This window comes from Cryptomeria japonica, chromosome 2 (assembly GCF_030272615.1).
Source record: "Cryptomeria japonica chromosome 2, Sugi_1.0, whole genome shotgun sequence".
NCBI classification, from domain to species: Eukaryota; Viridiplantae; Streptophyta; class Pinopsida; order Cupressales; family Cupressaceae; genus Cryptomeria; species Cryptomeria japonica.
The window spans coordinates 569,746,787-569,770,963 of NC_081406.1; the positions used below are offsets into that span (position 1 = coordinate 569,746,787).

The 24,177-nt window shown below is 31.8% G+C and overlaps 1 protein-coding gene across 1 annotated transcript; it reads right to left on the reverse strand.

Annotated features, from left to right (window-relative positions):
- Positions 1-16,231: 16,231 nt before the first annotated feature.
- On the reverse strand, positions 16,232-19,679 carry LOC131043550 (growth-regulating factor 5). The gene is made up of 3 exons (XM_057976766.2): positions 18,318-19,679; positions 17,145-17,550; positions 16,232-17,046 (listed from the first exon to the last, which is right to left on the reverse strand). The coding sequence occupies exons 1-3, from the start codon at positions 18,568-18,570 to the stop codon at positions 16,548-16,550; spliced, it is 1,158 nt and encodes a 385-aa protein (XP_057832749.2). The 5' UTR covers positions 18,571-19,679; the 3' UTR covers positions 16,232-16,547.
- Positions 19,680-24,177: the final 4,498 nt, after the last annotated feature.

Consider the following 24,177-nt stretch of genomic DNA (forward strand, 5'->3'; position numbering starts at 1 on the left):
TAGATATTAATGTCATCCATTGATTTAATTTAATATTTATAAACTATATAAACTGATTAATTATTAATTAATAAATAATCACAAACTCACAAGGCAACTTGACATAAGGTTGAACAACATACCACATGACGCAGACCAATGACTTAAACCAAGACACTAATTGACAAGGGTATCAACTTAAGCCTAGAGAATGAGAGGGAAACACATGCCATCTCCAACAACTTGTCATTGGGATAAAGACACGCTCAGACCTGTGAGACCAGGTGGAGTTGATGTTTGGTACCTGCAATCCTGCATCCACCACTAAACACAATACAACATATATACAATGCATATACTTCATAAATGATCAAGCAAGTGATAGAGAATCACAACGCCATATCGTGCTTGCAATGAGTGGTATGACATCGTCTCTAATCACAAAGACACTAGAAGACAATCACAAACATCGTAGCATCAACGCAGTCATCATAATCATAGAGTAGGGTTAGCGTAATCATAATGTCATCAAAATCCCATAAGCAATATGATCCATCATGAATAATGATCAAATATAGATCCATCATCATATCCAATACAATCATGAAATAGGGTTAGTACATAACATGATACCATCAAATCATCATAAAGTAGACTAAGATAGATTAATATATTCCTTTGATGTACAAAAGACAAGATAAGTCAGGGAGGGGCACTATAGGAAGGGAGGCTTTGATGGAAATAGATGGACATACCAAGGAGAGAGCACAGAGAGAGACAACCTAAGAGTGTGTGTGTGTGAGAGAGAGAGAGAGAGGGAGTGGTTGATGGAAAGAAAGGAAGATAGCAAGGATAGAGAGAGCCCAAGTGTGTGTGTGTGTGTGTGAGTGTGAGATATAGAGAGAGAGGGGGGGGGTTGATGGAAAGAGGGATATATCATGGAGAGAGAGGCCAGAGAGAGGGAGGAAGAAATGGAAAAAGAGGGAAAGAGATCTTAAGTGAGAGAGGGAGGGAGGGGTTGAGGCAAAGAGAGAGCACAAGTGAAAGAGAGATGGAGGGAGGAAGGTAGGGGTTGAGGAAAAGAGAGGGAGAGACCTAAGAGGGAGAGACTTGAGAGAGAGAGAGAGAGAGGGAGAGAGGGGAGGGGGAGGTGATGGAAAGAGAGGGAGAGACCTGAGAGAGTGATACATCAAGTGAGAGAGATGAAGGCAGGAAGGGAGGGGTTGATGGAAAAAGAGGGATATACTAGGGAGAGAGCCCAAAGAGAGAGCCTAAGTGTGTGTGTGTGTGTGTGTGAGAGAGAGAGAGAGAGAGAGAGAGAGAGAGAGAGATGTAGGGGTTGAGGGAAATAGAGGGAGAGATCCCTACCTTCCTCCCTCGCTCTCTCTCACTTGGACTCTCTCTCTCCCCCTCAACCCCTCCCTTCCTCCCTCTCACTAACTTGGGTGCTCTCTCTCAACCCCTCCCTTTCTCCCTCCCTCTCTCTCACATGGGCTTTCTCTTTGGTCTCTTCCTCTCTTTCCATCAACCTATCTCTCTCGACCCTTCCCTTCCTCCCTCCCTCTCTCTCACTTGGGCTCTCTCTATCTGGTCTCTTACTCTTTTTCTATCCCTTCCCCCCTCTCTCTCTGGTCTCTCCCTCTCTTTCCTCCCTCCCTCTTTCTCTCTCTTAGGTCTCTCTTTACCTCCCTCCCTCTCTCTATCTTCAACACACTCTCTCTCTCAAGTCTCTCCCTATCTATGAAGGAATTAAGAGAGAGAAAGAGAGTTCCCAAGTGAGAGATAGATCCCGAGTGAGAGGGAAGAAGGGATGGAAAGAGAGGAATAGACTAGAGAGAGAAGAGCCTGAGAGAGAGGGAGGAAGGGATGGAAAGAGAGGGAGAGACCAAAGGGAGGATGGGAGGGGTTGAGGTAGAGAGAGAGAGAGAGAGAGAGAGAGAGAGAGAGAGAGAGAGAGAGAGAGAGAGAGAGAGAGAGAGAGAGAGAGAGAGAGAGAGAGATGGAGGGAGGGAGGTAGGAGTTGAGGAAGAGAGAGAGAGAGAGAGAGAGAGAGAGAGAGAGAGAGAGAGAGAGAGAGAGAGAGAGAGAGAGAGAGAGAGAGAGAGCCCATGTGAGAGAGAGGGAGGGAGGGATTGAGAGAGAGAGGGATCGATGAAGGAAGGGGTTGAGAGAGAGAGAGGTGGGGGATGAGGGAGAGACTAGAGAGAGAGCCCAAGTGCAAGATAGGGAGGGAGGGAAAGAGAGGGAGAGACCAAAGAGAGAGAGAGGGAGGAAGGTAGGGGTTGAGGGAGAGAGAGGGAGGAATGCAAGGAAAGAGAGGGAGAGACCAGAGAGAGAATGTTGATACGAGCATGTTGATTACTAAAATTTGACTATCTAAAATTTATATGAATATTTTATAAACTAGAATTTACATTATAACTCTTAGAGATCTGAAACCACTCTCAAACATCTTGCCAATATATACATAAGATATAAATTAAAGATATTAAATTGTGACTTATACTTCAATGTTATATTTTATGTATATATTACACTCGAATAGAGAGAGAGAGAGAGAGAGAGAGAGAGAGAGAGAGAGAGAGAGAGAGAGAGAGAGATTGAAAAATTGTTAATGCAATACATTTGGCGTACGCCATATTTGGCGCTCGCCAAATTTGGCATGTGCCGAACTTAAAAAATACATTTTTTTTAATTTGGAGCATGTCAAATTTGGCACGTGCCACATTTGGTGTGTACCAAAATAAATACCTTGGGAAACACCAAGCCTTAGGCTTGGATTTTACTTGGTCATCCAACCCTTGGACTTGGACATCCTTCTCAAGCCTGAGACGTGTTTTTTTGCGAACATACAAATTTTTCTCACATTTTTGTTCGTGCTCTCCATAAGGTTTGCATGTGTTTAAATGAAAACAAAAATAAACACCATGATAGTGTTAAACTCTATCTTAGCTATCCAACCATATAGTTCTTTTCACATTTTGATTATGTTAAGGTCTTCATCTCTAATTTCTTTTGTTAGTGTGTCCATTTTTTTGTCAAAAACGAACATGTCATATTTTGGGCATAGATTTTCACTCATTCATTGAATTTTGAAACAAATTACATTTTTAGAAACTAGATTCCATTCTACACAATTTAAAAAGAAAAAATGGCTTTTGATTAGTTTTCACAAATTTTAGGGGGGAACACGCTCAAATTTTTGTTTTTTAGGGTGTGTCCACTTCAGAAATTTGTAAAAAATAATATATTCATAAAAAAATAGTCAAAAATTTGGCATAAACTAAGTGGTGTTAGATATTTTCTCATTGGGGCGATTTTCAAAATTCTAAAAAAAAATTAACATTTTAGGGGCACCACATTTGGTGTTATGTTTTTTTTATAAAAACAAGACCAATAAATATGGTGCCCATTTTTGAAACTCTTAATCTCCACCATTTTCGAAACAAAATTGAAGTTTAGAAAGTAGATTCAGAGCACTTTGACTCTTTTTCTTGTTGCATCTCCAAATTTTGAGTGTACCTATCTTCAATATCTTATCGAAGTTTAGACTTTGTTGATTTTAGAAAGAAAAAAAAAGTGGCATCTTAAGGCCCCTTTTTGGTTCCCCATCTTTGTGCACTTACCCTATAATATAATTATAATATTTTAATAAAATAATAGATAAAATTAAATGATATAAGAATCTTATAGTTTATCTATGTAATATAATTATATTGTATTAATAATACAATAATATAAGAATCTTAATGTTTATCTATATGACACTAACTCTAACCTAATATGAGATCTAATAATATCTCTAATTGAATCTTAACATATGTAGCCATGAACTAAAAATTAAACCTAGACTAACCTAACACCAACTTTGAACCAACTTTAACTTAACCATAATCCTATCTCTAATTGAACTGTAAACTTAATTATAATATTATATTAAATAAAATTAAATGATTAAATTTAATCTAAAACTTTTAAAGTGTCTATATATGTATAACATAAATTATAAATTAATATTATTTTAGTTAAGTTAGGATTATCCTCATGCAATTTAATAATAATAATATTATCAATATAAAAATAATATACTATTTAAAGCAAATAAAACAAAGATCACTTTTAGATTCGAGTAAACAAATATTAATGATCTATCTTCCCCTATTAGTGCTCATTCTTCACTCATCAAACTAACTACATTTAATTTATGTTTAGTTTTACATTTTATTATTCCAATACTTAGAATATCAATTATCTATAATTTTCAATCATAAGATTATTGGCATAATTCTTGGTTTGTTCATCTCCTATTTTGTCATTCAATTGTAAATGCCTATAATTTTATTAGGCATATAGTTTTGTTATGTTGCCTATAATTTTATTAGGCATATAGTTTTGTTAGTGTTAACATTTTGTTTTTCAAGCATTGGAGATTCTCGAGGAATCTTTGGTTTCCACAATTGTCTTGAAAGATGTTTTCAAAGCCGAATTTTTTGTGTTAGGTAAGTTAAAATTAGTTTAAAGCATTTTTAAATTATGAGGAGATCGACATTTCGTTATGGTTCATTTGGTGTTCCAGGGATCTATTGAAGATGAGTGATTTTATGAGTTATTCATAAAAAATATAGTAATTTGCATTTTCTTTAAAATTGTAGTAGTTTATGGTTTTCCTTTCTACTAGATTTTATATTGCAGGATTTCATAGTGCATTGTGCTTTAGAAGAAAAATTAGTAACTTTGAACAAGAAATCTTATGAGTAATTCACAAAAAAGTCATGTTTTGCATTTTGTTTAGAATAGCTCGTGGTTTTTCTTTCTACTAGATCTTGTAGTGTGGTTTCTTCAAGTAAATATATATATATATATATATATATATTTAGAATAGTAAATCTTTTCACCCTATATTTCAGTGGAAATTTCTAAAATGTTGTATAATAAAATATATTTTCAGTTTTTTGAGAGTATTTGTTAATATTTTTTAGAAAGAAAAGAATATAACACATTTAATATTATATTGACTAATCATAAGTTCAGTTCTACATTCTTTTAAAACAATGATAATATATAATGAATATAATTCTTTTTATTAAGAATTTTTTTAATTAGCTTCAATGTTGTGTTTTATAATATATTCAACCTCCACTATAATTTAACCAAAAGTAATAATAATGAAAATGTTTTTTCCTATTCTCTTTCTTTTAATATTCTCTTCGCCATGTTAAATACAATTAATCTACTTTATTCTCCCTCCACTTATAGACTAGTAACCAAACTAATTCAAACAAGCATTCTTATTCTTAACATTAAAAACATTATAATAGTTACAAAAAATTAAAATCTTAGATACTTATCTTATTACATTTATTACTTCTATTACAATATTAGAATGACAAGTACTCGCCACTACGTGACACTTGTTTATCTAGGATTGATAAATTATATGAAATGGTAATATTAGAAATATTTAAAATATCATCGCCATCTAGTTCTTCATTCAGATCTATTTATTATTATTTCAACTTATAAAACATGTGATAAAAACTTATTATTACAAGTATAGATTTGTAATCATCTTAAGGATTTAATCCTCTTCTCTCAACTACAAAAATAAACTCTTAATGTGATCCCAAAATAGATAAAATATTTTATCATCTATTTTAAGGATTTGTTTGATTGTCTACATTAATTGCTTCTTGGATATTCGATGGTTTACTTAATTTGTATAGCATTGAGTCATATTTTTAAGGGTATTCTAAAATAGAGTTGGCCACCTCCTTAGATTTATGAGGAACAAAACATACCGACAATTCATCTTCCCAAGCAACGTCATCAAAAATATATTGGTGAATAGATTTGTCACTATGATATTGTCTCCAAGAATGACCCTATTTTTTCAAAGAGAAGTGAAAATTGTACCAACAAATGGAGAGATCGTTATGGAATAGTGGTCTTCTTCTATGCTTGAGAGGACAAAATCTCTCCTATGACAAAATTTGGGGGGTTTTATGGTATTTTGACAAGAAATACCAAAGGTAAATAGAGAAATATTAAATGAAAATAGCTTACAGTTCCCTAGCTATAGACACGTGAATACTAACTAAGATTTCATAAACTCACATAAACATAAAGATGGTTCATCATAAAATAAGAATATACATGTTCTCAAATTCATTTGATAAGTGGAGATAATAATAGATATAATTCTATAACAATGATGATAGAATGACATGCAAAACCCACACACAAGAAGAAAAACTATATCAATGAACACAAATCAAGATACCAAGATTATGATTACATTTATTTGCAATTTTTCACAACATTTAAGTGCTCCAATAGATGTTTGATGGCCTCTGACAATAATATAGAAAATTAAAATAGATAGAAAAACATAGAAAACATGCAATTTGTATGAATTAAATGCTTCAAGCTCAAATCTGAATAGTCCTCTATTCTCCCTCAGTTCTACTCCAAATAAAAAAAATAACAGTGTAAAGTAAGTTTTCATCGATACACTATATCATGTTTCTATAATCAGTTGACATACATACATTTGCAATTCCATCAAAAGTTTTTGCTTCATTTTATTGTATAATAAAATACAATATTTTCAAGATAGCTTAAGGGTCTCCAACCAAAATGGATTGGTTTAAAATTTTCTAAATCTCTTCTATAATCATCATAGTCCACGAGACCACATTGCTTTTAATGCTATCATAGGTTATGAATTTAGCATTGCATCTCCTTGTAATTTTTTTTGTGGCTTACCCAATGATTCATGTGCCTTATCAATGCTTATATAATCCATATACTAGCATACTAGATTATTTACAACTACAATTTATTTGATTATGAGCACTATGATGGATGTCCATACCCTATCTTAAAGCTCCCATTTTACTGTAGGTCTTATATGCTAGTAAAGTTTTCAAATTGGCCTTATGCCTTCCAAGTGCATTTCATTAAAGTTCATAAATATTTTTCAAAAAATCATATTGTATATCTTATAGTCATGATGCTCATGAGACCACATTTCTTTGAGGCACCTTATGAAACAATTCCTGGACACTTTGAATACATCAAAGTATTCAACCATCATAGTATTCATTTTTTTCATGTATTCTTTAAATTGAAAAGCTACATGTATGATTAGGAATGTTCATACTATTTTAATGACATCTATTTCACATAGTGAATCAACATGATGGGAAAAAGGAGATTAAAATTAGTTATCTTTACATGGTTTTTTTTTAAGCTAGTTAAAAGTTATGGTGGCATGTAGATGTTACAGTTTAGTGTTATCTTTTGTACATTCATACACACTCTCTTAGTGGTATCCTTATTTAATGGTGTTGGTCTTGCATTATACATGGATTTTGTTTTTTGAACACACTCTTAAAAGGAATCAAAGAATTTTTTGAGTTGGATACAAATTTTGTGAATGAATGGATGAAATGAACTTAATTTTATTTGATGTTTTGAAATCGTCTTGTGAACATCAAATTAAAAGAGCATAGGATCAATCTTCATAGTATGAGTTTCTTCTTCTTTTGATACAACCAATTTAGAAAATTCATCATCTAATAAAGGGTAAAATAAAACATTTTCTTTACATAGGAAGTCATCATATAGAACTTCAATGAACCAATTTCAAAATGGATACTTCCTTATATTACAAACCCCCACTAGCTTGATTTGATTGATAACTATAAAATTGTCACTCCTTGTCAAATTATAGTTCATTGTTATTTGAATATCTTTCGATGATTTCCTTATGATGTTTTATGTATTATTTCATTTCTTTATTTGTCATTTGCATATAAAAAAATTCTTCTCTTTTTATAACTTCATATTTTAGGCAACCATCAAAAGTACATACACGTGTTTCTTCTTTAACATGAATTTGATTGGACAAATCATCATTAGGCACTATGCTTATTGATGTTGAACCCATAGGAGCTTGCATGACAACATTTTCAAAATGAAAAGATTCAAAGAAAAAATAATTTCTAACCTTTTCTTGTGGCAATTATTCTTCACTATGTTCTTCTTGAGAAAGCATAATGTTTCAACTTAGGTTGCACACAAATTTGAAGAGGAGAACTTGATGATTGATTTTTTTGTTCTTTATTCCTGGGTTTGTCTTACGTGTTTTCCTCTACTCAACTATTCACTGATTTTTCTTTTATAGTTTTGAAATAATGGCTTTTATCTTTGGAGAAGAAAATGAAACCAATGAATATAAAAAGTCTTACTTGTTTCTAGATTGGTGATGTTAATGACATGTTGTTCAATGTTTGTAACCTTTGAAGAGGTGTATATGCTATCATATTTTTCAGATAAAAACGTCACTATTTTTCCTCTCTAAAGGTACCAAACATCCATGAGGTTCAATTGGTGTTTATTAGTCCCATGTAATCCAATACTAAGAAATTGTAGGAAATGGCAACATTAGAAAGATTTGGAATATCACCATCTTCTAGTTCTTTCTTGATTTTTTTTTGTTTTAGTATTTGTATTTGCAATAGATACATCTTTTCTTCAATTTATTTCATCTTGTAAAATATGTGCTAAAAGGTCCTTATTAGAAGTGTTGATTTGTAATCATATGGAGAATTCAACCCTGTTCTCCCAACTTCATATTTATATTATATTTAATGTGATCACAAAAGGAATAAAGTATTTTATCATCTATTACAAGGATATACATGATTGTTGGAACAAGTTGCTTCTTGGGTCTTTAATGGTTTTCTTGATTTGTCTAGTATTGAACCATATTTTTCAGTTTTTGATGAAATAAAGTCACCAACATCTTCTCCAAGGGAGGTGTCTTATATTTTTGAAGAAACAAATACACCAATAGTTACTCTTCTCTAATAGAATCACCAAAAATTTATTGGTGAATAGATTTGTTACTATGATATTATCTCAAATAATGATCTTATTTACTCGTAGAGTAATGAAAATTATACCAAAATTGGAGATATTGCTATGGAATAGCGATATTACTTTCCATTTGAGATGGGTAGCTCCCTATTTGGGGGTTTTGTGGTCTTTTATCCAAAAAAAAAAAAAAAGATAAAAAGAAGAAAAATAAATGAAAATAGCTTACAAAAGTCCTAGTTGTAGAAACATGAATAATAAATAAGATTTCATATAATTGTATAAACATTGAGGCAGCTTGAAGGTAGTAGAAAGTAGGGTAGAAAGAATGTGTAAAGAGAGTAAGCTACAATGGTAATAAGGTAGAATAAGGGGTTTATCAAAAGAAGTGGATAATGAGGTGAATTGGTGTTATAGGTTTATTGATTTTCGTATAAATTGGTTTATTATGGGGTATGCAATATGTAAAGGGGGTAGAGGACTAGGAGATATAGATACATTAGAAGAAGTTAAAGTTGGTGAGGGGAAGACTTGTGAGCTAAATGAGATGGAGGTTTTAAGATGTCTGCTAAAAAATCCATGTTGCATGACCTATGAAGATGAGACAAATCCAAAAAACGAAGCATGCATCACTCCAAACTATACAAAGCTAGTGGTCATATTCATTTTGAATGAACATGTTGATAGTAGGAAATGGGATGGACATTAAAAGTTATAAACTATCCATGACTTCCTTCAAGGCAAGAAATTAATGTAGGGATATCACTATGAACAATATGTGCAAGCCCTCAAATGAATTTAAGACCTTCTAGATGGCTATTAAGAATTTTACTAAGGGTTTTGATAAGAGGCGTGCAATAGCACTAGATATGCTTTGACCTTGTTAAAGTTGTTGAAAATCATCAAGGTGTTGATCAAGATCACATACCTAGGAGTGAGAGACATGTACAACCATGTGATCAAATTCAACAATTCGTATCATGAAAATTGGTTGTGAAAGAAAAAATGAATGTGAATGGTTAAAGGAGAAGGTATACCTTTTATTCTTTGATAGAAAAGGAATTTGTTAAAATAAAGATAAGACCAGACTAGGGTTGTAGCTTTACAACAGTAAGGCATTTTTTAGATTTCAATAGCTTCTATAAATAATGTTATTAAATTGTGAATATTTGGTTGTGAAGCTCATGTAAGGCCTCACAACACAATCTAAAACCCTAAAAATAAAGTTTACAACTTGTTTAAAGGTTTTTTTTATGTGTTTTCTACAAAGGTTTCTAAGTGCAAATAGAAGGTTCACTAAAGTGTAGTATAAAACAATTGAATTGGCAACAAAGAATGTTAGTTTCCTTTATCAAATAATCTCGTTAAATGTTATACTCAAATTAACTAGCTCCCTTTTCAATTTAAGGATCCTAATCTAATACTAATTAGAGAAGACTATGCTAATTAATATAATGCATTTTAACAATGAAATAATATAATTATCTAAGTAAGATAAAACACTAGAAAGCAATCAAATTATTTTTAAATAATAAAAAATAAATGATAGAATTAGCAAGATGAATACATATATATATATATATATATATATATCAACAATAGAGAGAAACCCAATGAAGAAATCCAAAAACCTCTAGATTGGATGCTAGCGCTAAGCATGGATGTCAATGTATCACATTGTAGCCCATGTGGAGTATGTGTCCAAAATTTCAATCCACTTCAAAAAATATGCCAAATCTATACCAAAATGAAACTAGAAACTAATGAGAAGATTACGAATGATGGAAATAGTTAAATAAATAATAATAATCTATCTAAGTGAAAATAAAAAATTTGAAAATGGAGAGAGGAAAAGATATTGACAAACTCCCAAAAGGTTGGATATCTCTTTTAAAAGAAAAACTTGTAACTTCAACAAGCAAAAGGAATTTTTTTAGGGTTTGCCTTCAAGTCAAGACCTATATACATTTTGCACCCTCCATTGATAGCCGAGATTTTGAAAATGATAAATAAAATTTGTGTTATTTTTCCTAAGTGTATTAGGGGATAAAAGACGAATAAAAGTGCTAGATATAGTGCAATTAGATGAGAATAATAGTGCTATTAAATAGAAATATGATTCAAGTAGCATGACAATAGAAAATGGGATTCAACAACCATAACATTAGAAAATAAAGAAGTTAGAGCAAACAAATAATGCAAGTCACCTCACATCTTTGAAGGAAACAATAGAGCTCAAGATTCTTATTGCAAGATTGCAACTACACTTCACTAGCTTGATAGATTGCTAAAGAGTCTTTGTATGTGCTATTGCGCCATAAGAGATGGATAATGTTGTTAACAATAGAGAGATCAAAGAGAATACTCAAATTTGAAAGAGGAATGAAAGAGTGCTTTATATAATTAAAAAAGTCATTCAAAAATGGCTCAAAGAGAGAGAAGAGATGATCAAGTATCCATTTGGATTCTCTAAAGAAGTTACCTATGGATTGAAAGATGGTAGGGAAGAGAAAGTCTTCAAAAAATGTCAAGGGTTTACAAAATATCACATGACTCTAGCACATTATTCAATCATTTATGCATCACATTAGTGTTTGGAAATTTCCATCTAAGAAAAGTCTAAATACCAAGAAACAAACACAAGGATGAAACCTATGACATCAAGTTAGGGAAACATGACAATAAAATGCTAATCCTTCGGCACCATCTGGGGAGAAGACTAATACAGAGGGCTAAAATGACCAGAACATGGTATAAAATTGTATTGGTATGCAATTTTTGAGGTTACAAGGCCATACATAAAAAAGAAAAAAAATGAATAGCAACCTTGTGTGAACATGATTCATGTGTATCTACATCATTTGACTTCTCAAGGAAAGATGAATCAAAAGAGGAACCTATAGATGTAAATTAAAAACAAAAGATGGTAAAAAGGGTTTGATCATTAAATAAAATGTCATATTAATAAAGACACCTATATGTGAAATTAATATTAGGTTGGAAGTAGTGGCTAAGATAGTCTCATAAGCTACAAAAGATATCATCATAAAGAGAAATGATAAAGGAAGGATGAAATTGGTAAGCAAAAGGAAAAATGCATCCATGATAAAGATCTAGAAATGAAAGTGCTCAAGGAAGGGTTGGTGGAGTAAGTATTAAAGAGAACAAGAATAATGTAGCCCAAACCCTAAATAAGATAAAGTAATAAACATGTGAATGAGGGCGGATCCAAACCCTAATCAAGCCTAAGAGAAAAGATACAACAATCAAAAGCATCAACTATGAAAAATATAAATATAAATATAGAAACCCTAGGGAAATACTCTAGAGGGATTCAAATGTTTAGCTTGCAATTTTATGTAAGGGAAAATAAAACACCTTGCATAGATATTATAGGTAAATTAATTAAATCACAATGATAAATAATCTAACCAATGTAAAAGAGTTGGAACCAATTTATGTCACCCAAACAAATGTTCAATTTAAAATGATTATAACCAAAAATACTTAGCTCAAAACTCGATGAAGATTTCATGTAGCGGTTATCTTTAAATGTTTGATTAATTTTTTGAAGCCTTGGGAGATGCCAACCAACCACTTTTGTTTCACTAAATTCTATGTATGATTTTTTGTCTGGTCTATGTGCATGCATATCTAAACCCTACTCATGGATCAAAATCTTGCTCATAGAAATGATCATCATCGATCGGATCTTAGATGATTTGAATTAAATTAAGAGTTTCCTTTAAATACAACACCCTAGCATATTTAGATTAACAAAAGTCAACTCATAATGACTATGGAGGGAGTAGGCTAAGCCCTATATTTAACTTTAAATTTGAAAATTTGTGTGGTCATTTTTGCACCTATAAATCCAACTCAATGATAAATAAATAAAATGAGAAAATAAAGATCAGACCCTAAGATGTGTACGAGTGGAATCAAATAAGGTTCAATTTATTTACTAACTTTTACACTAAATATGTCACTTTCACAATATCCATTACATTAGAAACAACCCTATCAAATGGGCCTAAAATAAATGGAAAAAGTGCAAGGTGCATAATTTTCACCATTACATTTACATGTTTTCTTAATGTAAGACATGATAATTAATGTTTCTTGCATAAAATAATTAGCAAAATACATACTCAAAGTTATATAATATGTGTCAATAACAAAAATTTATTTTTAAGTATTCATAATATAATTCATTTAAAACTTTGTAAAAACTTAACACAAATAAGTAGGAACCATTTTGATTGTTTTATTTTATGCTAATAAATTATAAATTATAATAAATGGATTGTTATAAAAATGTAAAGGAAAACAAACTTTTATAATGGAATAGAGTAAATATTTATGAGTATAATAATTTACGATAGTAGTTGAAATGGGGAAATAAAAACTAAAATGAAGGTACTTAGTTTGATTATGAATAAATAAGTGTCAAAGTGGAGATCATGTGGCTGAATTGCTCATTAAATGATGCTTCTATATTAGTGAAGCGAAAGAGTATCTATACTAGATCTATGTCTAGTTGGAGGATAAATTTGTGAATCTATGGCAAAGTCACTTTGCAAGTCTATGCTCTTAAGTTTGGACTCTCCATATAATCAATGATTCTCTATTCCATTCCTTTATCCTCTACTCTTAAATATCTAGGGACTTGGTGGTATTTATAAATATTTTTTAAGGTAGTTGATTCATCATGAGGAGCCAAGTTCTCCCAAATAAAATAACAAGATCAAAAATAACAAGCAAGTACCCTAAGTATGCATAATTGTTGATTCTTTATTACAACGAATCAAAATGTCATTATTGATTTCTCCATTGCTTTAGAATGAAATGATTTTGAATACGTTCTTACCGATTAAAATGAATGCATCGAATGTCTTCAAATACTAGTACATAGCATCAAATTGTGTCAATCAAGTCACCTTGAGGTGGGAGGGTGAATAGGGAACTAGTTGGCCAAATTAAAATTGATTTCTCCAATGCTTTAGAATGAAATGATTTTGAATAGGTTCTTACCAATTAAAATGAATGCATCGAATGTCTTCAAATACTAGTACTTAGCATCAAATTGTGTCAATCAAGTCACCTTGAGGTGATGGGGTGAATAAGGAACTAGTTGGCCAACTTAAAATTGATTTCTCCAATGCTTTAGAATGAAATGATTTTGAATAGGTTCTTACCGATTAAAATGAATGCATCGAATGTCTTCGAATACTAGTACATAGCATCAAATTGTGTCAATCAAGTCACCTTGAGGTGAGGGGGTGAATAGGGAACTAGTTGGCCAAATTTAGTTTTAAAGTTTAAAATGAACTTAGGAATCAAATCCATGACCAAGGGATTGTCTCAAAATGGACAAACAATCAAATTACAGTGGCAAACAAATAAATGAAGTTAAATGTATAGGTGAGTATGATAAATAAGCAAATAGAACAAATGTATAAAGTGTGCCTAAAGGATAGGAAAGAGGAAAGAGGAAAGAGGAAAGAGCAAAGTATATGGATGTGTGTGAATGAATGAAAGGTTGAGAGAATGAGACCAACTTAACACATGATCGTATCATTTGTCATTGTATATGCACAAAAGTAAATATAAAATCGCATGGACTTCAAATTTTACCATTAAAAAAAGACACTCAAAAGAGAGAAGTCCAAACCAATTTCATAAAAGACATAATAAAATATTAAATATCTTTTCAAACTAAACTAGATTATTTATAAAATTATGTTCAAAAATTTTCATATATAATTATTAATAACATTAACATGTTGTATATCTAATATTTTGAGTTCGATCATTGCTCCAATGATTTATAAAAATCATTTTCTTATAAACACAAATCATCCACATAAATAATTATACAAATGTTGACAAAAAAAATCATTGACATATAAAAATAAAATAAAATCATCTCTTCCATTACTTATGAATTCTTATATATTCTTATATGATAAAATTTTCATCACCATATCAAATTTATTTTTAAAATTATACAATAGAACTTAAAACTCTTAAAAATATAAAATCACAAACAAATAATCACCTATTTGAACTAATTCAATTCCAAAGAAATCCAACATTTCATTTTAAGCATCTAAACAATTTATTAATTAAACTGTTCTCATACATTTTAATGATTTAATTATCTTTTTAATTTTAAAAAATAACTATTTTGCTGTTCTAATTATTTATCTTCTGATCTTTCAATTTTCTTGCTTTTATTTGTTTCCAGTTTTTAAAAATAATTCTCAATATAACCAAAAAAAATTCAAATATTTAATCAAAATAATCTATTAAAAACAATTTATTAATAGATAATGGATCACTTGCACACAATCAAGTCAGTCATAAATATGAATCAGAATAACTTATACATTAAAGTATAAATCTAAATTATTCAAATGAAAATAGTTTTTTCTTACAATTTTTTCATAGTTCAGATTTAGAGTATTATTTTATGTACTTTTAATTTGATTCTTAGTATAAATGAGAATCAGATTTAGATATAGATTTTATTTTGATGTACTTTTTAAGCTGATCTGGGCATAAATAGGAATCAAATCTTTTTTTAAGGGATTCTTCAAATGATTATTATTTCTCATATATGCATATTAATTATTTATCTTTAATTTTAATATTGCTTCTATTTTCATCATTAATTGCCATTTCATTTGCAGTTTGATACATCTACCTGATTATCGGAATCAAATTAAATGAATGATCTTGTTTTTATAAAAAAATAATTATTATATTTTTCCATCTTCAACTGAAGATATTAAAAGCCTTTACTGATTGCTTCCGGAAAATCCATTCTTAATTACATCAAAATATATATTAAAAAACAAATACAATTTCACTACCATTTTGATGTAATTAGATTTTTGTTTTGATGCATCTAAGAATCCATCAAAACCTGTTTCCTTCTAATAAAAAACATCCACACAATTTTTTTTAAAAATCAGATTAAAACCAGCAGAAAAAAAGTGAAGCAACAAAATCACTATGATACAATTTACTGTGACAGTTGAACAAAATTAAGATGGGTGAGCAATCAATGACAATAACAAAAATGGGCTGCCACAAAATCTAATCAAGTAGAGAAAAATCCTGAGTTTGATTCAATTCATAATCAACTGTCTTCTTTTTTTTCTGAAACATTTGATTTTCTGTGTGTAAGACTCGGGAACATGTAATTTCAACTTATTTTATAAGCTTTGGTGATGCCAATGCACTGTGTACGTTTGTTGGTGTTTTTAAAAATATTTTCCTTTTCACATGGGCAATAAAATAGTTTAACAGAAAGATCCAGCCACAGAAACAAAGTAATATGATATTGCAAAGCAGGAACACAAGATTCAAAAATCTCTTCAATACATATAACTTAAAAAACATGATTATTTGTGCCAGTTTCAGAAGTCGATATACAATATTCAACACTGTCTCAAACTAATCATATTCCCCATCACTGCACTGCATTCTCTTTGCTACTGTTGGATTATAATTGTACTAGAGTCAGTGCATTGGGAAGGAAATAGGAAATAGGAGACTGAATGTTTTTTTGCAAAGTTCAAGAGCGTAGATAGCAACTACTACATAAAGAAAAAGAAGAAGAACAGAAGAAGTTCAAACCGTTTGGGAGATTGATAAAAAAAACCAGTGATTTTGATTTCTTACTTACTTTTAGATGCTGAGAAATCTGAGGAGTTGATTGGAATTGAAATGGAAAGCTGGGTAGTGGAGGAACTAGTGGCACTAGCCCGATTGGCATGAGTACTGCTGGTGTTGCACCTCTCCTCCAAATCACACCATGAAAGCCCGGAAGAAGAATCCCTTGATCTTGCAGGCCAGTCATCAAAAAAATGTCGAAGAGGTTGTTCATGTTCATGATCCTGTTCTTGTGCATTGTCTTCATCATGATCTTGTGCTTCCATTTTTACAGTGCCCCCAAAACTGCTGTTTAGAAAAGAATGTTGGTGTTGCTGTTTGGGAAAACTATTGAACAAAGCATTCACTTTGGGCGAAGGCTGAGGCTGCATGGAACGCCAGCCAGCATCCACGGAAGAAGTAGAGCTGAGCAGGGATTGGGAATCGATCCCTAGACCTCTGGAGGCTGTTCCTGAGACCTCACTGGAGAAAAATATATGCTCATCCATGTCCCCTTTCATGTACCTGCAACAAAGTTGGAAACCCTAAAGTTAGGACTTTTAACATTTCAAATTAACCTAAAGGAGCCATTAAAACAAAGATTCAAGTTTTGATAGATTAACCTGTAATCTCTTGCGAAGGAGGGTGAATCCAGGTTGAAATGGTTGACATTGGTGTTTGGCTGTACAACTATTCCTGCACCACCAAGTCTGGAAGAAGAAGAATAAGGACCAGGTGAGCTGAAAGTGTGTGAGTTGTTGGTGTTGGAGGATATGCTGCTGCTGTTGTTATTAGTGGGGCGTGCTGTAGTTGAGAGAGTTAGAGATGAAGAATGGGAGGAAGCGTGAGGTGTTTCCACAGGCTTTCTTGAACGGTTTCTGCCTCTATGCATATGGCGTTCACAGTACTTTGAATCAGGAAATGCATCCTTTGAGCAACGCCACTTTTTGCCATCTGTTCTCCTGCATCTGCCAGGCTCTGGGTCACAGTTTTTTCCGTACCCCAACTGGAATGTACTGCTCCAAGGCACTGCACCATTAAAGAAAGCCATGTTCAACAACCCCACAAAATTAAATCTTTTATCAGGGACTTTAAACTGGAAAACAGAAAATTGCAGACCCCGTTAAAGAATCTTTGCAAGTACGAGTTCTAGTCACGTTTTGGTTTAAATCATGGTCAGCTGAAATCTCGCTGTGATACGTAAGCCATAATCTGTGTGAATGTCTAATTAGCATTTCCATTTCAATCTGTTTGTGCCAAATGCATGAACATAGATGATTATGGGATGGAGAGAATTTTTTAGATCAATCAGAATACACCCAAATATGACTGGGTTGTGGGTTTTATCATCCACAACTGCACAGACATTTGCAGGTATACAAGTGATTTGTTCTAAGAGCATACCATACACCCATGGAAACAATCATCTAACATAAATGATTTCATGTGATAGATGCCCAATAAAAAGACATATAAAACTAACAATAAAAACCAGAGATATGTTTTGATGGACAACGACAGCCATGGAAACGATCATCTGAAACTAACAGACAAGTTCTGATCGAGATCCATAGAAGCAATCATCTAAAGCAACTAGATATAGAACAATATGACCAAAACGATGCTTGAAAGTCATGTAATTGTGAAACATACCAGCCATAATACCAGGATTGCTAATTGCACAACACAACAAAGGTTATATGATAAATGCTGACATATAGAACGTATGTAAAGTTGCCCCCATAAAAAAGATTGGGTTATAATAATATATAAGAAAGGCTATACAGTAATCTTACTATCTGGAGGATGATGATGTGGATGAAAAAGGCCTGCAGAGATAGCCTCCAAGCTTTTCCTGATAGGAACCAGAAGATCAGGAGGCACAGGGATTCCAGCCACCATGTATTTGAAGATCAATGCTTGGTGCTCCAGTTCCTGCCACTGTGATGGGGTGAAAGGAGGCCTGGCCCCATGAATCTGCATCTGCATCTGCATTTGCATTTGCATTTGCGTTCCACTGCTGTGATGGTTCATTGTCTCTACTCCCATACATACACTGATCTCTCTAGATTCAATAAGCTCCCGATTTTGCTCAAGCCCACTGCATTCCCCAAAATGGGAACACCAAGGATTCAAAGACTACCAGACACACTTGAGATTTGTTGGCTTTGCACCCCTCAAGATGGGAATAAGTGATCCATGCAAAAGGGCCCAAGATGCTGGTTTTTCATTTGCAATCAGGTTAATACTAGTATTATTCCACTTGTCCTCCTTCCTTTATACCTAAAACCCTTCTTACATCACCCCCATCCATCGGTAATTATTATGTTGTTTTGCTTCTTGTGGATATAAACCCTAAAGCATATTAGAAAAACATACCCCACTTGTCTCGGCCTTGAATGACCAAATATTACTATTTTTAAGGTAATTAGTATATAGGGCCGCCTCTGCTCTTGGAGAGTGTAAAAGGGAGTGCAGATGGGTTTCCTTCTGTTATGACTTCAGATCCTACTGAAACATGCTACCTGACTACTGCTCTGAGAAGGAGAAAGGAAGGGGCGGTTTGTTGGAGCCTGGGAGGAATCTGTAAATGGGCAGAAGCAGAAGCAGAAGCAGTAGGAGCAGAGGCAGGGGTTTCTTCTAATAATATAATGTAGACTAGAGAGAATCAACAATGAAAGAGCCAAATCACTGTCATATGGATAGCCCTCAGCAATAGCAAGTTTTATGTTCATGGAGAACAATCACAATGACAATGGTGCAGTACATTCAAATGGGCATTCCATAGATCAGATAGGATACAAAACCCATATAAAAAAATAGAAACAATAATTAATTCTGGCCTGATTCAAAAATGTGGGTGTTATTCAAGACAACCTAACTCAACCCACTGTGTTTTTTAGTGCTGTCATTAATCTAATCACAATTTGGGAGTAAATCAAGGTGTTGACAAGTGTGGTAGAAACGCAGTCTGTCTGTCTGTCTGTCCGTCCTTTCATGTATCAGGCTTTTTTGTTGGACATTCCAATTGATTCTGGAGATATAGGACACCATATATTTCAGGTAAGCAACTTAATTCCCTTGCTAATCTACACAATCTCTCTCTCTCACACATACACACATTTAATGCGCCAGGGGTCCGGGATTACAAACTTCAATATCTGCCAGCAAGACTGTGCACATGAACCATAAATGCTTTCTCTGCTGTTGCCTCTGAGTGGACAGTGGGTAACAAGTGTGCATGTTTGTTTACTTAGAGTGGGGACCATTGCAGGCCTAGCTGCCTGCTTTTTGAAGGCGGTGTGACTTTCCCTGCTGACTAGTAGGCGTCACACAACTTTGTGTGAGTGCCACCGCCACTGCAATGCATCCTTCTCTCTCCTCCCCCCCCACATCAAATTTCTTAAACATTTTACAAGCAACACCACATGCCATTATTGTTTTCCTTTCCTTTTCCCTTTGGCTTACATTATTGTTCTAGTCTAGAAGAAATCATGCTCCATTTGGGGGCCCCTTCTCTATGTTACTCTCATCTTCTGTCTCATCCAAACCACCTAACGCTGCCATATCTTCAAACAAAACCAGGCCCATATAACACTCAAACATTGCCCTACAAAAGAGCTCCACTTTGGTTTGATTGGGTTGAGGCGGTAAAGTGCTTTTCTATTCCATTGGCCTTAAGAGATGTTCCCCTCCAACTTGGAGGGGAAAGCTCACCAAGCTTCATCATTATTAAAGATGTTTGTCACTTGCTTAGAACAATAATTGCTTCTTGTCAAACTCTCTTCCATTCAATACTATTTTGCCCACTTAACCATATAGATCATAACTTACTTGGTAAGTCAAAGAGAGTTGCTAAATAAAGATGTAGGAAGGAGCATGAACATATAATTGAACAAGAATTTAAGGAGGAGTATGAACATATAATTGAACAAGAATTTAATGTTTGAGAAGATGTTTTTATAAATATAAGGGTAATTTATTTAAAAGGATTTAATTTGTTTCATAATAAGGAGATATTAAATTGGTGTAGTTTCCATAGTTCATGAAGATCAATATAATAGTAATTTTCAGGATTAAGTTGTGTAAAGATTTTCCACATCAACGTTTTCAGTTATACTCTATGTTCGAATTGAACAAGGAGATATGCACAATAAATTATCTGATTTTGATATTCAGTGACATTTAAGTGGTATTTGGTTGAATTTAAGAAACTAGTGAAAAAGAATTGCTAGTGGTTAGCAACTCAAATTAGATTTGTTGAAAAATCTTTTCGGACATTTATTAATCTAGTTTTCATCAATGTGTTAAGAGATAGGCACAATAAATGATATGTTTGATATTGAGGGACATTTAGGTGGTATTTGGTTGAATTTAAAAAAACTATTGAAAATAAAATTGTTGGAAGTTAGCAACTCAAATTAGATTTATTGAAAATATTTTCCAAACATTTAGCAATCTAGCTTTCATCAATGTGTAGGGAATTATGAACTCATATAATTGGAGTACCAAAATTAAATAATTTGTATTGTAAATTTTAATTTTGTTATCAATTCACCTTCATCCTCTTGCTCATTTCAACTTCTGAGGAGGAGATCAACATGGTGACTTTGATGAGTAGAAAGTATGCATATCTTCCATAGAATTCACCAAATTTATGAGCTCTCAATAAAGTTATTTTACTTATTTGGAGTAATTGTTAATTCATATACTTTTTCCTTGGCAAATTACTAACTATAATGTATTCAATCCACGATTAGTGTCCTTAGCTTTCACAACATAATTCTTTAATAATATATTTAATACATCATTAATGTAATGTCTTCAAATTTCATAATTCATGTGAACAAAGATATATGAAGAAAATTAAAGAGAAAGATATTATAAGCAAATATATATATATATATATATATATATATATATATATATATATATATATATATATATATATATATATTTGATTAAAAAGAATTACAAATTAGCTGGTATGAATTTTCTATTGTCCATAAAATAGTGTTTAATGTAGGGAGGAATATGAACACATGATTCATCAAACATGTATTACATGAACACGAATTTAATGGTAGACAAAGAAGTCATATAAATGACTTAATAAAGATGTAGGGAGAAACATAAACATAAGGGTAATTTACCTAAAAGATTGTAGTGTTTGATTACAAGGAGATATGCATGTAATAAATGATTGTATTGATATTTGGGGACATTTAGGTGCTATATGGTTGAATTTAAGAAACTATTGAAAAAAATATTGCTGGAGGTTCACAATTCAAATTAGATTTGTTGAATATCGTTTCGAACATTTATCAATCTAACTTTCATCAATGTGTTAGGAATTATGAACTCATTAGATTGAAGTACCAAAATTAAATAATACATATTGTATATTTTAATTTTCCTATTAATTTACCTTCAACTTCTTACCCATTTCAACTTCTAGAGACTTTGATGAGTAGAAATTATGCATATCTTCCATAGAGTTCATGAGATTCATAAGCTCTCAATAAAGTTCTTTTACTTATTTGCATTAATCGTTCATTCATATTTTTCTGCTTGGCAAAGTACTAGCTATAATGTATTCAATCTACTTTAGATTTCATATCATAATTCATTTATAATATACTTAGTGCATCATTAATGTATTGTCCTCAAATTTCACAGTCCATATGAATAAAGATGTGTGAAGAAAATCAAATATAAAGATATTATAAGTCAAAAAATATATTTGATTAAAAATAATTATAAATTAGTTGGTACATGATTTTTCCATTGTCCATAAAACAATGCATAAATTAGTTGGGGAGTTATCCATTGTTCATGAAATAGTATATATGCGAGCCTCTGTTTACATTATGTTTGTTTTTTGTTAAAGTTGATCTATTAATACATGGAATTGGAACCAAGAAGTAATCTTAAATTAAAAAGGAAGGAGATGGGATGAGAGAAAAGAATCAAAAAATTATTTTTATCTTGTTCTTCCATAGCGTCATCCAATTTTCATTCCACATGTTCATCTTCATGATATGGATAATGAGTGTGATGTGAAATGTCGAACAAAATGAATACAATGCAAACCAAAAACTTGCATATACACATTTTTAAAAATTGAAAATCTATAAATAAATATTGATGCCTATAATAAATTTTCAAAGTGAAAAATTATATATAATAGTTTATAAATTAAAAAAATGTAGATATAAGTTTGAATAAATTTAATTTACAATAAAATTATTAAAAAGTAAATAAATTATTCAATTATTTTTCATAATTATAAATTATATATAAATTCTTCTCTATCTCATCTTACCTCAATTATTTATTTATTTTATAAAAGATATATCAAATACCAATTATCTTTACGAACTTATTTTTTTTATATCCAAATAAAGATGTAAAATTAAATGCAACATTTTTATTAAATTACATCATTAGAGAAATCGTGATTATGAAAGAGTAGATCTCTAGAGTTCAATAATTTTAATATTAAAAATATAAAGTGGAGGTAGATATAACTGATTTTTGTTATTGATTGTTTAATTATTAAATTATTTGGTGTTTAAGTAGGTCGATTTATTATTGGGTTCTTTCATATTTTTAATTATCTTGATTTTGGTGCATACAAACAATTCTATCAATAAGATTGAAAGGCAATTCGACTATTCCTTTCCGATATTTTACAATAAAGAAAAAAATGTTGGGAGAAAAAATATAATTTTTTTAAAATAATCCATTAATATATAAGACTATAAATTATTTCAGCACCTATTGGTATTCAAATAATATTTTAATTATCGTATCAATTCTATCATAGCCACTGATTTGAAAACACCAAACTTCCACCTTCAGAAAGCTCGATCCTTCAAACCATTCAACCTCACTAATAAACCAAAGATCAATCATTATGTAAAATTAATCTCGAACAAACTATTGCTTTTGGATTGTAGCCAGTTTTGTTTCTTAGACCTAGGTTCTTTGATGATACGCTAATGCTTTATCTTTAACTCTTTGATGTAAGGGGTTTCGGGTCCCCTCAAAACCTATTTTTGTTTAATCAAAACCATAAGAAAAGTCGACTACTAAATTGATTAAGTAATAGGTCAAGATCATGCCCGGGCGAATATGGTAGAATGGATACCCCCAGTCCTTGGGTCTTAGCCGAAGAGGTTTCAGTCTAGAGCTATTCTCACGTATCGGATGACTAAAACGACTTTGTGAATGAAAAACCTAAAATCCTCCATCAAATATTGATGTAGCCAATTAAAACATAATCAATATAACAAAGGATAATCGAAAATAAACACACTTGTCTAGACCAAATGTTCTTTATTATTCTTCTCTGGCAACTCCAACCATTCTGCCATTACAATGAAAAAAGTCCCTATTTTAAACAACAACCAAAAATTTCCTTTTTGGATTAGATTTTTACAAAATTCGAAATTTGCCATTTATGAAAAATTTCAAATCTATCCCAAAAATTACAAAATCTTCTGGAAATCTAAAAAACATTCCTACGACACAAATTGCCAACTTTCTAACCCCATAAAGATTACGAGTTCAAAATTAACTAATAAACCAACTTTCTAAAAACCCGAAAAAAGAAAGTAAAAGCCAATTTTGAGGCCTTAGATGAAGGAATCC

Excerpts from the sequence above, each read along its gene's own strand:
- LOC131043550 (XM_057976766.2), bottom strand. The coding sequence starts at position 18,570 with ATGGGAGTAGAGACAATGAACCATCACAGCAGTGGAACGCAAATGCAA. Across the intron at positions 17,551-18,317 it reads ACATCATCATCCTCCAGATA|TGCCTTGGAGCAGTACATTC; the intron begins GTAAGATTACTG and ends TTAATGGTGCAG. Across the intron at positions 17,047-17,144 it reads TCCTTCGCAAGAGATTACAG|GTACATGAAAGGGGACATGG; the intron begins GTTAATCTATCA and ends ACTTTGTTGCAG.